The 16,822-nt window shown below is 44.7% G+C and overlaps 1 protein-coding gene across 1 annotated transcript in view; it reads left to right on the plus strand.

Annotated features, from left to right (window-relative positions):
* POLD2 (DNA polymerase delta 2, accessory subunit) overlaps window positions 1-16,551 on the plus strand; it is a 78,660-nt gene extending 62,109 nt beyond the window's left edge. Inside the window, exons 6-11 of the mRNA XM_086943441.1 lie at window positions 3,393-3,591; window positions 3,883-3,963; window positions 6,270-6,427; window positions 10,405-10,532; window positions 12,467-12,568; window positions 15,908-16,551. Of these exons, the coding sequence (XP_086799567.1) occupies window positions 3,393-3,591; window positions 3,883-3,963; window positions 6,270-6,427; window positions 10,405-10,532; window positions 12,467-12,568; window positions 15,908-16,086 (847 nt within the window). The 3' untranslated portion in view covers window positions 16,087-16,551. The remainder of the gene's footprint in view (window positions 1-3,392; window positions 3,592-3,882; window positions 3,964-6,269; window positions 6,428-10,404; window positions 10,533-12,466; window positions 12,569-15,907) is intronic.
* The last annotated feature ends 271 nt before the right edge of the window (window positions 16,552-16,822 follow it).

Consider the following 16,822-nt stretch of genomic DNA (forward strand, 5'->3'; position numbering starts at 1 on the left):
TCCTTAGATCTTTCTTTACATTGGTCCACACTAAACCGTATCCAAGCTGAAACAGAGCAACAAGTGGCTAATTTATTTCTCTATTATTTAGAGCGTTTTGTTTGCACACACATCATCTATGTAATTTTAGCACACCTACCTCCTCTCTGGGTTTGATATGTAGGCTGTGGTAAATGTCAACAAACACCATGGGCCTTTCCAAATGAAAAGGTAGAGACCCGGTTAAGGCTAGTGTTAGGGGAATGGGAACCCATGCACTTTTAAATTTGTCCTAGAACAACTTTGAGCAGTTGTTTAAAAGGGGTAAGTTTAATGGTTTTTTTTCTCATATGCTCCATCTAGTTTGCAACCTATCTTTTCCCCTAGTCCTCTTACTTGTGAAGCCACCCATGCCCAATTCCCTGCACCTTCTGACTGGATCAAATAAAAAAAATACTTTATTTGGTTTCTCATTTAAAAACCAAAAAGTTAACAGAATAAATAACACATCAGATCCATCCAAGGTTTTTCAAAAGGATAAACATGTCCATAAAAGAGCATACCATTTCAAATCTTATGCTGCAGAAGAACCAGCTTTAATCAAAAAACATTTATTAAAAACCACTTAACCACCACCCATCTGTTTATATATTGTAATAGCCTGCCACAAAATCCTGGATACAGCAAAACAGTCTTCATTAGAATGCTGTTGTTGCAGAAAAAACAGTGCTGGTCTAAACTGTCTAAAATTGAATTTCTCCAATACTGGCTTTAAAATTTGTAGTGGAGGAATTTCATAATATTGACCAGAGTAAAGTGCAATGTGGATGTTCCGAAACGCCATCACACAAGCAACTGGCCAATTTAGCCGTCTAATCATTTACTCGGGGGGGGGGGGGGGGGAGAAAACAGTGGATATATTGCATAAATAACACGTTAGCACAAACCTATGCTGACGGTTGTGCACATGCTCCATATAGAATTGTATTTCATTATTTGTAAGCATCAAGTTATAATCTGCAACGCTAGACTTTCCACATTCCTTAATAAATCTGTCTTCCTCTAGCATGTTCATTGCTAGGTGTTTACGTTCAGCTTTATAGACATCCAGTAGAGAGGATGGACAGTAAAAAAAATTAAAATCTGATCTTCCCATGGAATTCTGAAGGCATAATCCTTAGACAGACAGTCTGTAATTATTAGGCTATTTAAGACTCAGGATGTGACCAAAATGTATGCCGCAATAAAATAGGGGGTATTTTAAAAAGATCGCCTAAAAAGGAAGTCTCAACTCTTTGACTGACATACGTGGATACACTTTGTGGGACTGAAAGATACTTTCTTAGACAGCCATTTTCCAGAAGCTGTATTTTTTTCTAAATCAGCGTAACCCCATAAACCAGCCCCTTTGTAAATGGTGCAGAGCTCTTTAAGTCCCCCCCTACCCGCACCCCTAGTCTGGCCACAAATCTATTGAGCCTAGCAATAGATTTGTTCATCGGCAGGGTTCTGGTTGTATCCAGCTACTTCCATAAGACATGGGCATCAAAGAGCAATCCAAGGTAGGAGAAGTTGGAAGATGTTGTGAGCTTAATATCTCCTACCCCAAATTGATAGGATTTATCCACCCTGAAGCTACATTTCATAATAAATGTTTTGGACACATTAACTCTTTGATCTAATTTGGCCATATATTCCACAAAGTGATTAATTGGGGTTTGTAGGTCTATTTGGGTAAGGGCCATGAGCGCTGCATCATCTGCACACAGTAATATTGATAAAACTTTATAGCCAACCTGGAGAACATCATAACCTCTCTAAAAACCTACTGAGGTTATTAATATAAAGAGTAAATATAACTGGGGCAAAACATAACCTGCTGTACCGCCTCCCACCCAAATATAGAATTCCTCTGTTCATTCCCATTAATTTCAAACCTAAATGTGGCTTTGGCATCCAAAAGATGTTCTTAATAAAATTCACTAGAGTAAAATCATTACTCACATTAATCACCAGATTCCATAATTGATCGTGTTTACACAGGCAAAAGCATTGGAGAGGTCCAAGAACGCCAGATAAACATGACCTCTCCTTGCTATGAGCAAATTTAAATGTTATGTTATGTTATCGGGGTTTTATTGAGCGCTCAGCTACACAAGCAGAGTGTCCCGGCGCTAAATTATGAGACTGATCACAATTTCCCACCCCTTTCCTAAAACCATGCTGAGTCACTGCCTTAGCTGTGTTTTCCCCCGCTCAATTCTCCTCTCTTGAGAGTTTTATTATCCCAGCCACTTTTAAAAGTGAATCCCGAAGGGAGATTAGCCAAGAGCAGGTTGAATCTACCCTATCCCCTTCTTGGAAATTGGGACAATTAAGGAGATGGACCAAGATTCAAATGGACTAATTTTGAAAATCACTCTCAGAATAGTAGTCAATATTGGTCCGCATAACTCCAAATTGGTTTTGAAAAGGTCAACAGGCACCCGTCAGGTCCCGGGGGCTGAATCTTGAATGGATATGAACACGTTTCAACCAATGGCAGTTATCTCTGACTAATTAAGAAAAACACATATTTAATTCCAGACTATTTAGATGCATGCATATTGTAGTGCTCTGTAATGCTTATAAAGTGCCTTGGGGAACTCAGTCTTTGGATTGTGTCTTTAACAAACACGACAAATTCTATTATGATTTGAATTGTAAGGCAGTTATACTCCCGCTACTTGACTCTAGATTCTAATAAACGTTGTTATACAACATCCTTGGATTCTGGATATACTTTAATACATTTACAGGACAGAAAGTAGACACACTTCAAATTAGATCTAGAGGACATTATGTAATACCACAGTCAACATAGGTCTGGTACATGGGGATTAGTCCAGAACAATCCCTTAGCTTTAAAAATACATTGATTTTAGAGTGAAACCAAAGCGACATTAGCTGGGAGAGTCTACTGCAACTTGTTTCATTAAGAGCTAAAGTGAAAAGCGAATGCTTAAAGTTTTGCTTTTAACATATTCCCAGATGTGGGCATGACCTACTCCTATCTTATAAGAGAATACCTCTATCTAGATTGGAATGGGCAGTATGGTCAGTCTGGAAGTGGTAAGAATTCTTCTTCATTCCTAACACTGGTCAATAGCCTTTTCCTGCACTTGTGGTTGTAGGAAGGAGAGCAGGACTTGAACTGACTCATTATCTTAGAGAGAGGTGGAAAAATAACTATCTCACCCAAAAATCACTTGTCTCTATTCTCTTTATAAAATCCTTCTTTATGGTTCTCCTAATGATGGAAAAGAGTGCAGAGGAACCCACGTAGTGCCATAGACTTTAATGTGCCCTTGGAGTTACTAAATTGGAGAGAGTTTGTTTTAGTTCTCATTCATTTCCTGTTCTTGCTGGAACAGGTTTGTGCTGCTGGCTTCAGGCCTGGGACTGGGCAGTGGGAGTGGAGAAAGCCTCCTCGGCCTGCAGCTGTTGCTGGATGTGGTCACCGGCCAGGTGGGCGATGAAGGGGAGCAGACCAGTGCCGCACAGATTTCCCGCGTTATACTGGCAGGCAACCTTCTGAGCAAGAGCACGCAGAGCAAGGATACACTGAATAAGGTAAACCCCGACATAGCATGGAAATAGCGGTTATTGGTGCTGGAAGCTTATAATCGCTCTGTCCATGCACTCTTTGAAGGTAACTTGCACTGCTAGTGCCCATACTGTGTCCATTTGTGATGGAAACTGCTGTTATCTGTTGAGATTGTGCTATGTGTGACTAATTCTTGAACAGCTGTTATTTGCGCTCTATCTGTCCTGTGTGTTTGAGTGTCTTATGTCTATGTAGCAGCTTTGTGTAATGACAAAAGTGTCTATGTATTTACACAGTGGCTCATCTTATTTTTTCAGGCCAAGTACTTGACAAAGAAGACCCAGGCTGCTAGTGTGGAGTCCATCAAGATGCTGGATGAGATTCTGCTGCAGCTGAGTGTGAGTGCGGGCCCGGCAAATGCTGGACCTCTCTTCAGCCCGTTAAAAGAGCATCTCAATCCGAACTTGACTCCGTCATTCAATGCCCAGACTTGTACTAGGGCTTATGGGTTTTGGCAGTGCCTGGGGCAATTCAGAGGAAGGGAGAAATTCAGATGGAGCTCTGCAGGGTGGGAACACGCTATCACTGCTAACGGCGCGTCCCCACGGTGCCTGTCACAGCCTTGAAAGTGGTTCAAAGACACTCACTCCAGATTAACCTGCCTCGCTCCTGAGAAATCCCATATCAAGCAATAGGATTTCTGCTTATATCCCAACACGTAGGTGTGAGGTTTGGAGAGACGGCCCCGAGTAACAGTTAATACTAAAGCTCTCAGCAAGCTGAATGGCTGTAAGACACTCTTCCCAACACCTGTAATAAGCACTCACTTAGGTTGCCGCTACCTGTACCATTCCTAATCTGTCTCCGCTTTGACTTGTGGCCATTAAGCAGCTGAATCACAGTGAACTCTTAATCCCTTACCATGTTTATCCTTCTTGTCTTTAAATCTGCCCTTGTGCTTACTCCACTGTGTTACCGTCTGTAGACAGTCAACATTTATTCTCCTTTTGCCCTACTGATCATGCACCCAATAAGATCTCACCACTCATAATCCCCTGCGCGGTCTCTGAATTCAGATAATTTTACTTCATGTCCTTCTCCACTCGAACACATCCCTCCATGGCTTTCCACATATCCTCGAAACACCAGCTTGTTTAATCCATAGAGCACCCTCCAGTCGCCCATATGGACAGAGTATGTTATGAACACTCCGTGGGACTCTGCAGTATGTTCGGTGCAGAAGCCTTTCAACGTCTCAAGCATTGTTTTTTAGTTACAACCCACTGGTAATTTCCTCTCAACCTTATAATGTGACCTCTGCACGTCACACTCCACAAATTAATAAAATATGCAATACAGTAAATGGACTACACCTCCCTCCCTTTTGCTTATCACCACTCCCTGGCTTGAGCTAATTCCTTACACACTAGGGCAGCGTGCTTCTTTGTCATGCAACTTGGAGGATGTCCTACTGAACTTGAATCACTAACGCGTCTCGACATACACCTACAGTGGCCAAAACCATGGCCACATTTTTGTTTGAGTTTTCTCCCTGCTTTTCTGGAAAGAGCGATGTCCAATGCTATGCCAGTAATGACGTGTTGGTTCAACTTATGGGGTCACGTCCACGGAAGTATTTCCTAACTGCTTGCTGTCTTTTGATTTTCTGAGTTTTCAGGCAAAGTATGGGTGTGTCGTAGCGAGTGTGCTGCCAGAGATTAATATAGCATGTACATTTCATTTTGGTTCATATCGATGCCAATTGAGAACACTTTGGGCTTAGTTCAGAGGTTGGCAGATGGAGTAAAGGCGTTGGGGTGGCAGAGGACTTTACTTCTTTTCAGTACTGAAGAGAATTCTGTGTTTTTACAAATGGCTGGAGAGGGGTAACTTTGAGCATTGACATCAGAAAATGAGGACGACAGGAAGGAAGTATGACCACAAAACGTCTTTTTGATGAGACAAGCAGATCAAAAAAAGTGAATAACATTGTTTATTTTATGTGTAGACAGAGTTAAATACATCCCTCACCCCTCCTTGTGTAGCTAAAGCATTGACATTAGCTGTGGTGCTGTCCTTCCAACAGTTGTTGAGTAAGCCTGGACGGCGATTGCAGAGTTCTGCTAGGTGGAAGTCCACGAAGTGCAAAAAAACACTGCTGCGCTACACGGAGCTCCGCAAGTGGCGAAGTGCATTAGATAAATGCCATTTTGGTGATTTTGAGTGCCAGGTGTTTGCCTGCACTGTGCAATCGACGTGAATGGCACCATACACAGCGCAAGCGGGCGCTGCTTCCTTTGTGCCGCTCAAGTAGAATTTTTACTCTAGCAGCAGCTTTCTTAATGCGAACAGCCGGCTTCTCAAGCGAGAGGTCGTGAGCATACACGACCACTCGCAATGAGAAATCCGAACACCCACGTTGCGAAATGTCGCCAGGAGGTTGATTTTCCGCGCTCGCCAACTTGACAAATACGAGGAAAAAACTCTGCGAGTGGAGCAGAGTTCACCGCCTAGACTTATTGTTGAATTCAGTTATAGACATTGGCACTGCTGTTGCACTAAAGACATTTAGTGGTTGAGATCCGTCGCACTCCAACTGCAAGAATTTGATTTTGAGGTTGAGTTCTGTAGTTGGTTGGTTTGCAGAAACTTAGTGCTATGATTAAGATTTGTGGTTGGCTGATGTATTTGTTTTACATTTCAGGCCTCCGTTTCTGTAGACGTGATGCCCGGGCAGTACGACCCTACCAATTACACTCTCCCACAGCAGCCTCTGCATCACTGCATGTTCCCACAGGCCGCGGTGTACTCCACCCTACAGCTGGTCACCAACCCCTACCAGGCAATCATCGATGGCGTCAGGTGAGGAGAACAACCAGTCACTGCACTAGTACCTAGAATTCTCTGACTAACATACAGCTCTGCCACGAAAAACTCTGACCACGAACTGCGGGCACACTTAGCCCACATCTCCATTTCGTTCTGAGCACTATACATATTTATCTGTCTGTTTTACTACAATTGATAAATACTCTAAAATACTTACATAAAACATATTAAACAAGTAATGTTGATGCATCAGTTTATTGTACCTAAATTATTTCTGGTGGGTACATAATTACCAACACAATAAATAACTGATGGGTGTTTGATTACTTGCACTTTTATAATCACTCTGATGGCGCATTATTACTGGCATAATAATTATCTTACGAGAGGCTGATTCCCGAATTAATATATTTGATGAAGATATGATAAAGTGTTTGATGCTATCTATCTATGATCACTGCCACAACAACTATACATCATGAACATGATTGCAGGCATAAACCACACAAAGGTTTTCAGTGAGAAAGGAAGATGGTTTGCTTGATGTGGTTTGTAGGGTATTGATTTTACCTAAGTTTGTCCTTCGGTGAGGAGGGACACATATTATGCGACCCACCCCAACCTCACTTTTGTGATTAAGGCTTTATGCCATGGATTAATCCACTACAGGCTTTGCAGGATGGATTTGTGTCTTAGAACCTCCATTTTACCCATTTCAGCTATTGCATTGATTTCTTCTACAAGCAATAGAACCTGTGCCCTTCTAACCAACCGTAGTGGTTGTGTGGCATTTTTTATAGTAAAATGTTAATGACCCTCCTGTTTCTTATTTGAGGTCTACTGTTCCTGATCTGAATTCTAAGGCTAGTGTCGGAGGCTACTAGTGTCTTGGTTTCTTGATTCCCTGTTGTATCCCTATAGTTAGGACAGATTTAATATCTCATGCCCCATTGTAACTGGTATTGCTGTGCTGAAAGTCTGGATGTGTGAGAGTACCCATGTCTACTGAACACGTGTCTTTTGCCCCTTCATTTTCCCATTTAGGAAACAGTTTTTCTGCTGCAGTAGTCCATCCACTGTTTGCCTGGTATTTGATGCAACTTTGAGTGGAGTGTACTGGGTTCCTACTAACCAGGTTCTTTCCCCAAACAACGGTAACTGATCAACTGATCCCCAATTAGCCAGGTCTTTAGCACCGCTGTAAGCCCCTAGTAAGTGGTACCCCTGCTACCTAGGGCATAGGTACTAAAGAGGGTCCCTAAGAGCTGCAGCATATCCCAGCTACATAATGGCTTCACTGAAACCTATGGTGTTTGGCATAAAACACCTCCGATTAATAAACCCGTACTGATTCTAGTTATGCATGTATTACACATGCACCCAGAGTGTACCTTGGAGGTACCACCTGAGAACCTACCGACCTCTCGTGTATTGGCGAACCGGTCCTATCTAGCCTGCCACTACAGACGTGTGTCAGACCCCTTGGAGGCGAGAGCCCTCACTCTGAGGCCGGAAAACTATGCCTGCTCTGGCATGAGGTATTATCACCTTCTTCACCTCCTCAAGCAAGGATGAATAGTAATCAGCATATCGAAGCTGGAGGCTTCAATGGCCTCCACCACCTGTGATATGCGACCTGGCTCCCTCATAACAGTGGAAATGCTACCCTGTCTTGGGTCCACGTGGCACCAGGATAGGTGTGAAAAATGGCTAGTCAGGAAATTTGTTCACTCTCAGGCTACTACCACCCTTGAGGCGGGCTACCTTAAGTGGACATGACAAGGAAAATTCCACCATCTTGGTTTTTGGTGGTATTAGGTCCTCTGGGTCAGGGCTATGCCCACTTCTCACAGTAAGTGGTCATATAGAGGGTGTAGTCACCCTAAAGTTAAGTAGTCCATTGGCTACTACCTGACGCTCCCTGTAACACCCCTAAATACATTATTTTGGTGGCAACCCTGATGTCAAGACTTCAGATTCGATGTACACAAAGAAAGAGTGGAAAAAGAAGGATGCTAACACGAGAACAGAGGAGCAACTACTGACTTGGCACCAACCCTGCCAGTCTCCCTGCTGCACCCGACCCTCGTGGAGAAACAGATTTGTCCTGCCGCTGTGCAGATTCCAATAAACCCAGAGGCCTGCCAGTGCTACGTAAACCCCAGAGAACTCCCTTGGAGTAAAAGAGCTAGTCCCCTGCAGCCGCAGGCACCAAAGAAGCAAGGTCCGCTTCACCGTCCTACCTCTTACTGGGACTACCAACGCTGCAGCTGCCCTGGACGAGGTCGCTGTTCTACCGCAAGTCAGAACCGTACTCTCTCCAAGGTTGGGGATGCCAGGACCAACTGGAGCCGCACAATACCAATATCTGGGGTACTGACACGTTGCAACAGCCATTGCTAGCTGTGCCCAGCCCGGACACAAACACAGAGTAAGATCAACCTGTACGTCAAGGGACTTCAGTGGCAGTGAGACTCACATCGAGAGTGGCCTAGCTGACCTGTTTGCCTCTTTTCTGGAAAACCAAGACAAAGAGTGAGCCGTGGACCGCCGCCAACGACACCTCAAAGTACGTGTGCACCAGCCCCCCACAGCCAAAGTCCGAGGGAGGTGACGGTGCTAATGGGGTCCTGAGACTCAAAGGCTGAGCTCACCCTAGGGTTTGCCTAGACTGGACGGTCAGTCACCACCTGCAGCCTCATTTTGCAGATGCCCTCAAACTGCGAGTGTCTCCTGCAGCGCGAACACCTATAAGCACCACTGCACCCAAGCCCCACAGCCCGAGGAGAAGTGGACCAATGGTGCCCCTGCATGCCCGAGCAATCTCAAGGACTGAGCCCCTCGAGAGGTCACCCGACTGCCCCCCCTAGTCCCAGCTTGCATCCTCTGCTCAACCGGACCGTTCCCCATTGAAATGAATGGGGCACCTGACATTGAAACACCTCTGCACGCAGGCTTCTCAGGCACTCACCTTAATTCCAGGAGAAGGGTCCCGTAAGTCACTGACAAGTGCCCAAATGCAGTATATGTTTTCTCCCCATAGAATAACATTACCGCTCGAGAAATTGCAGTGTGTGAACTTTTGAAACCTGTAAAAATTCATACCTCGAAAAGTATTTACCTGATTCTGATGATCTTGGTATCTAAATTCATGTAAAAAAAAATCTGTATTATTTTTATAAATTGGTGTTGGATTTGTTTGAGTGTGTGTCTCACTTACTGCCTTTGTGTGTGCTATAAACACTTAGAACTACCCTCTGATAAGCCTATCTGCTCACCCACACTACCTCAAAAGAGAGAATTTGGGTTATCATTTGTGCCTCAGTAACACAATTGGGTTTGCCTGGACTCATTACACAGTGTAACTCATTTTGGACCACTATATAAGGAGCCAGCTTCCTACGCGCCTCTGCTCTTTTTTTCTGGTGCTCCTGTTCCCCAAGGCTCCTTTACAGTTGAGCGTCCCTGTCCTTGACCTCCATTAACCAGTATGTAAACCACCCTCTATGCAGATCGTTTTGTCTCTAGATTATAGATGCATACTTTGGGTTGGAATGGCATATTTTAATTTTTCCTCCTGTCATCCACTCAACTGCAATGTTCAGAGGTAGATAATCGGTCCTAGAGATGCAGTTGTAGTATATTAAGTAGCTATGTTTTTTTAATTTTCCTCATTCATCAAATGTTGGCATCCATGTACTGATCTTGGCCTCTGTCACATAACCTTATTTTCTATCTCCTGTTCTGATCCCATTCTTGCACTGGTCCTGCTCTCCGTCACGTGAACTTGTTTTTTTTCTCCATATGTGTCGCTCCAGCCCTCTTTCACATGATACATGTGCTAACCCTGCCCTCTGTCACATGAATTTGTTTTCTGCATACATGTGCTGATCCTGCCCTCTTTCACATGACCTTGTTTTTACATGTATGTGCTGATCCTGCCTCTAGGTTAAGTGAGCACACCTGCCTTCCATGGTCCTGGTAATCATGACTCTTCGTTGCTTCCTTAGGTTCCTTGGAACTTCGGGACAGAACGTCAGTGATATCTATAAGTACAGCAACATGGAGGACCATCTGGAGATCCTGGAGTGGACTCTTAGAATCGGACACCTGAGCCCTACTTCTCCAGACACACTAGGTAAGGTCCAAGGGGCGCAGGCAGTGCCTCGACTTCCCACCGCCCATCCTCTAACCACTGGGACAGGCTATCTCCCTGTTGCCCAATTTGGAAAGGAAAGGGACCCCTACTTCTAATGCCTTCACTACTCGTAGGGAATAAATCAAACTATTTTTTAGAAGAACAAACAGTAGTGAGCTTAATAATTAAGCCAAAAAACCCAAGGGAACAACAAAACAAATTAGATAATTATAGTGAAATATAGACAAAACTGATGAAAGCAGACCATGTTTTTTATATATTCTAAATTAGTTTGTGATTTATTTAAATATTTTCTTCATTTTTGTTGAGAATTTCATTTATAAAAAATACACATAAATCATTAAAAAGTCAATAACATACATATTGAGATTTCAAAAGATTATCTATACATATTCAAAAACACAAATAAGAATGAGGGGAGACAAAAAACAGAACAAATGACTCTGGTGACAAATCGGGCTAGTGGAGTAAGCAAAGCGGTGGATGGAGACTCTACGCGCGTTTCGGCTATTGCCTTCTTCAGGAGTCCGTCATTTGCATTAGGACAAAAAAACTTAACAATAGGAAGAAAGAATATATTAGTTTGGGTAGATCTCTTGAAGGTCAGTCAACTGGATGGGACCAAACTCTTTTTTTCTCACTTGATAGTGTATTCCTTATAAAAGCCGTACTTATAGCGCTTGCAGGAGTAATGAAGTCATGTGCATAGGTATGCAACACTTGTGGGCTGGTCGCTATATCTTCGATGAAAATGGATATGGGGACGCAATGACAATCCAGGGTATAGATAATACTTTGCAACAGGTGATCGCTGTCTAATTGATAATTAACGCTCAAGTGCGGTTGGACATATTTTAGTCCCGTAACATTCCTTATGTATATATCGCTTGGGGCAGACGCAAACCGTAGCAAAGATAGACGCCGTGATTCATCGGGGTCCTGGATGTCCTACGCCGTCGGATCGATTAGACAGCGATCGCCTGATACTCCTGCAAGCTCTATAAGTACGGCTTTTATAAGGAATACACGGACACTATCAAGTGAGAAAAAAAGAGTTTGGTTCCATCCAGTTGACTGACCTTCAAGAGATCTACCCAAACTAATATATTCTTTCTTCCTATTGTTAAGTTTTTTTGTCCTAATGCAAATGACGGACTCCTGAAGAAGGCAATAGCCGAAACGCGCGTAGAGTCTCCATCCACCGCTTTGCTTACTCCACTAGCCCGATTTGTCACCAGAGTCATTTGTTCTGTTTTTTGTCTCCCCTCTTTCTTATTTGTGTTTTTGAATATGTATAGATAATCTTTTGAAATCTCAATATGTATGTTATTGACTTTTTAATGATTTATGTGTATTTTTTATAAATGAAATTCTCAACAAAAATGAAGAAAATATTTAAATAAATCACAAACTAATTTAGACTATATAAAAAACATGGTCTGCTTTCATTAATTTTGTCTACATGTCACTATAATTATCTAATTTGTTTTGTTGTTCCCGTGGGTTTTTTGGCTTAATTATTAAGCTCACTACTGTTTGTTCTTCTAAAAAATATCTCCCTGTTGCCAGCAGGACCAATCATTGGACCTCCTTCAAGACCTCCCTTCCAGTCCTCTGGTCGCCCTCCCTTTCTTCTGCCCCTCAAATTCTCACCTCTCATAAGAGGCCAGTTTCCTTCCTTTCTTGATATCACTATGTGCTGCAAGGCCTCACTGCATACACCCATCTCTCTCCTTTCCAACCCTGACCACCCTGCCCCTTCATGGAGAGGCCTCTCTGAAAACCTTTTGCTGATCCCGTCTTGTACATCAAGCTCTCCTCTTCAACTTCCTGGGTTACCTGATCCATTCAGTGGGTGGAATAGAGATTGGCACTTGTGATTGGATGCTGATTTATGCTTTCTCCATCCTCAGGGTGCTACCCCTTTTATAAGTCCGACCCGTTCATCTTGCAAGACTGTCCAGATGTCTATTTCTGCGGCAATGCACCAGCCTTCAAATCAAAGGAAGTCAAAGGTGAGGAACCAGGCCTGTTAGTGACCTTGCTGCCAAGCTAATAATCCTTCAACTGTAGTATGTGATGCATCCACTGGGCACTGACCAACCAAAAAGAGGGGTGGGTGGCACAAAGTGATTATAGGCACTCCGTTGCATCTTTTGTATTCAGCTTGCTGCAGCTCTGGGCTTGGGAGGTGCGGTGGCTTCCTTTCCAGCAGCTGGAACTGAAACATATATGTGAGATAGAATGTTCTACACATGTAGGGATGGAGAGCAGCAAATGCATCTCATCTGATCTACAGCACTCTGTGCTAATCCAGGGCAGAGACCACACACATCTCCTCCAGTGCCCGCTATTCTTGCCCACAGTGCAGTGGTGTAACGAAACTTGTGGGGGTCCTCCTGCAAATTGTTAATTACTGCTAGACGATACATGCAGCTTTAAGGATGCATCAGCTCTTGAACTGTTCACTTCGCTGCTGTTCCAGTCCTGGAAACAGTGCACACCTCTGCAACGTTATCTCAGTACTGACCTGCAGCCCAGTATTGTGTCCCATTGCCACCTACATGCAAGCTTGCGAGTGCACCTCAACATTGGCCTGCATCATTAGGACCCAGAAGCAGGTCTGCAAATGCACCTCATTAGAGACCTGCACACTGCCGGCTATCCCAATATGAGGACCTATGGTCAGTGCACCTTAACACTGACCTATACTATGATCACCAGTACTCATTCTCCTATTCGAGCCCATGTGCACCCCTTCCAGTGCACCTCAACAGTGATCTACCCTATGAGAACCAGTACCTGTTCCCCTATTAGAACCCATGTACACCCCTTCGAATGCACCTCAACACTGGCCTACACATTGAGAATCAGTAGTCGTTCCCCTATTAGAACTCATGTGCACCCCTTCCAGTGCACCTCAACACTGACCTACACTTCCCCTATTAGAACCCATGTGCACCCCTTCCAGTGCACCTCAACACTGACCTACACTATGAGAACCAGTACCCGTTCCCCTATTAGAACCCATGTACAGCCCTTCGAATGCACCTCAACACTGACCTACACTATGAGAACCAGTACCCGTTCCCCTATTAGAACCCATGTACACCCCTTCGAATGCACCTCAACACTGGCCTACACTATGAGAACCAGTACTCGTTCCCCTATTAGAACTCATGTGCACCCCTTCCAGTGCACCTCAACACTGACCTACACTTCCCCTATTAGAACCCATGTGCACCCCTTCCAGTGCACCTCAACACTGACCTACACTATGAGAACCAGTACCCGTTCCCCTATTAGAACCCATGTACACCCCTTCGAATGCACCTCAACACTGGCCTACACTATGAGAACCAGTACTCGTTCCCCTATTAGAACCCATGTACACCCCTTCGAATGCACCTCAACACTGACCTACACTATGAGAACCAGTACCCGTTCCCCTATTAGAACCCATGTACACCCCTTCGAATGCACCTCAACACTGGCCTACACTATGAGAACCAGTACTCGTTCCCCTATTAGAACCCATGTACACCCCTTCGAATGCACCTCAACACTGACCTACACTATGAGAACCAGTACCCGTTCCCCTATTAGAACCCATGTACACCCCTTCGAATGCACCTCAACACTGGCCTACACTATGAGAACCAGTACTCGTTCCCCTATTAGAACTCATGTGCACCCCTTCCAGTGCACCTCAACACTGACCTACACTTCCCCTATTAGAACCCATGTGCACCCCTTCCAGTGCACCTTAACACTGACCTACACTTCTCCTATTAGAACCCATGTGCACCCCTTCCAGTGCACCTCAACACTGACCTACACTTCCCCTATTAGAACCCATGTGCACCCCTTCCAGTGCACCTCAACACTGACCTACACTTCCCCTATTAGGACCCATGTGCACCCCTTCCAGTGCACCTCAACACTGACCTACACTTCCCCTATTAGAACCCATGTGCACCCCTTCCAGTGCACCTCAACACTGACCTACACTATGAGAACCAGTACTCATTCCCCTATTAGAAACCATGTTCACCCCTTCCAGTGCACCTCAACACTGACCTACACTATGAGAACCAATACTCATTCCCCTATTCAAACTCATGTGCACCCCTTCCAGTGCACCTCAACACTGACCTACACTTCCCCTATTAGAACCCATGTACAGCCCTTCGAATGCACCTCAACACTGACCTACACTATGAGAACCAGTACCCGTTCCCCTATTAGAACCCATGTACAGCCCTTCGAATGCACCTCAACACTGACCTACACTATGAGAACCAGTACTCGTTCCCCTATTAGAACTCATGTGCACCCCTTCCAGTGCACCTCAACACTGACCTACACTTCCCCTATTAGAACCCATGTGCACCCCTTCCAGTGCACCTCAACACTGACCTACACTATGAGAACCAGTACCCGTTCCCCTATTAGAACCCAAGTGCACCCGTCCAGTGCACCTCAACACTGACCTACACTTCCCCTATTAGAACCCAGGTACACCCCTTTGAATGCACCTCCACACTGACCTACACTATGAGAACCAGTACTCGTTCCCCTGTTAGAACCCATTTGCACCCCTTCCAATGCACCTCTACACTGACCTACACTATGAGAACCAGTACTCATTCCCCTATTAGAAACCATGTTCACCCCTTCCAGTGCACCTCAACACTGACCTACACTATGAGAACCAATACTCATTCCCCTATTCAAACTCATGTGCACCCCTTCCAGTGCACCTCAACACTGACCTACACTTCCCCTATTAGAACCCATGTACAGTCCTTCGAATGCACCTCAACACTGACCTACACTATGAGAACCAGTACCCGTTCCCCTATTAGAACCTAAGTGCACCCGTCCAGTGCACCTCAACACTGACCTACACTTCCCCTATTAGAACCCAGGTACACCCCTTTGAATGCACCTCCAAACTGACCTACACTATGAGAACCAGTACTCGTTCCCCTGTTAGAACCCACGTGCACCCCTTCCAATGCACCTCTACACTGGCCGGCAGCATTAGAACGCACACCCAGATCTGTAAATGATGCAGCTACACACAGATCTGTGAATGCTCCTGAATATTCACCTGCAGCACCCTTCTGCACTTCATTCCTGACCAGAAGCACCACCACCTACTGCAGTATTGACTCAATATCCAAACACATCTCATTTGTTCCTGATGCACCCCCTGCCTGCTCTTGAACTGGGACCCACACACAGCCCTACTGGTGCTGCACCTCCCTGTTTGCCTCTCTCTGAGCTTGTGGTGCCACCTGCTCCCTACTACCGAGATGCATGATTTTATCTTTTTTATTGGCCGCTAGGAATGGATGGACAGCGGGTCCTCTTGCTCGCTGTCCCAGAATTCAGCGTCTCGCAAGTGGCCTGCCTGTTGAACCTTCGCACTCTGGAGTGCCAGCCCATCTGTTTCTCCAGCTTCAACGGTGAGGATGATGATGGTAATGAAGACGATGGAGACAAGGCCATGAACCTTGGCCACTAAGGACTCGCCATTGGGTAGGATCAGGAAGGCCTGAAGGTCAGGACTGAAGGTTCTATTTGACTATTGATGAAGTGCAGTCTGTCTGCTCCGGATGTCATATGCAACGTCAATATGGCTTCCAAATGAACCACAGTGACAACCACCTCTGCTGGAAGTATCAGTGACAAGAAACACATGCCCCTGCTATCAACACAAGGTGGGTTGGTAGTTGGTTGACATGCACATTTTCAAAGGGGGCCTGGGTAGCACAAAACATCTTCGAGTTGCTGAAGCCTATGATAGAGAGTTTTGTAAGGAAGAATCAAGTAGTATTGGTTTAGTAGCCGCTAGAAGACTGGGGCTGTGTCAGTGAATGCACAAGAGCTCCTAAGATGTACAGAATAGATGAAACATTGACAGTGCTTATTTTTTATACTATTATTTGTAAAAGTACCGGAAATAAAATCCATTAAAGATTCACTTGAACTTGTGTGTCATTGGCTTGAGGAGTGTGAGGCTTGTGTTCTGCAGCTGTGGGCAGCTTGGAAGGCTACAGGCCATCAAGACACCCTGTGCGCCCCTTGACCAGATGCCCCGTCCCAGAAGTGTCTGATCACCGCGTTCACACAAGTTTCTTGGCTTTGGAAAGTGAAAAGGTATTCTGGTTTGGTTCTAGGGAATTTCTTTCCCTGTTAATACATCTGTACTTGCAGCCACTGAGAGAAACATTCTTCAGAAATCAAGAAAAATTAAATAT

The sequence above is a fragment of the Lissotriton vulgaris genome, chromosome 11, assembly GCF_964263255.1.
Source record: "Lissotriton vulgaris chromosome 11, aLisVul1.2, whole genome shotgun sequence".
NCBI lineage: Eukaryota > Metazoa > Chordata > Amphibia > Caudata > Salamandridae > Lissotriton > Lissotriton vulgaris.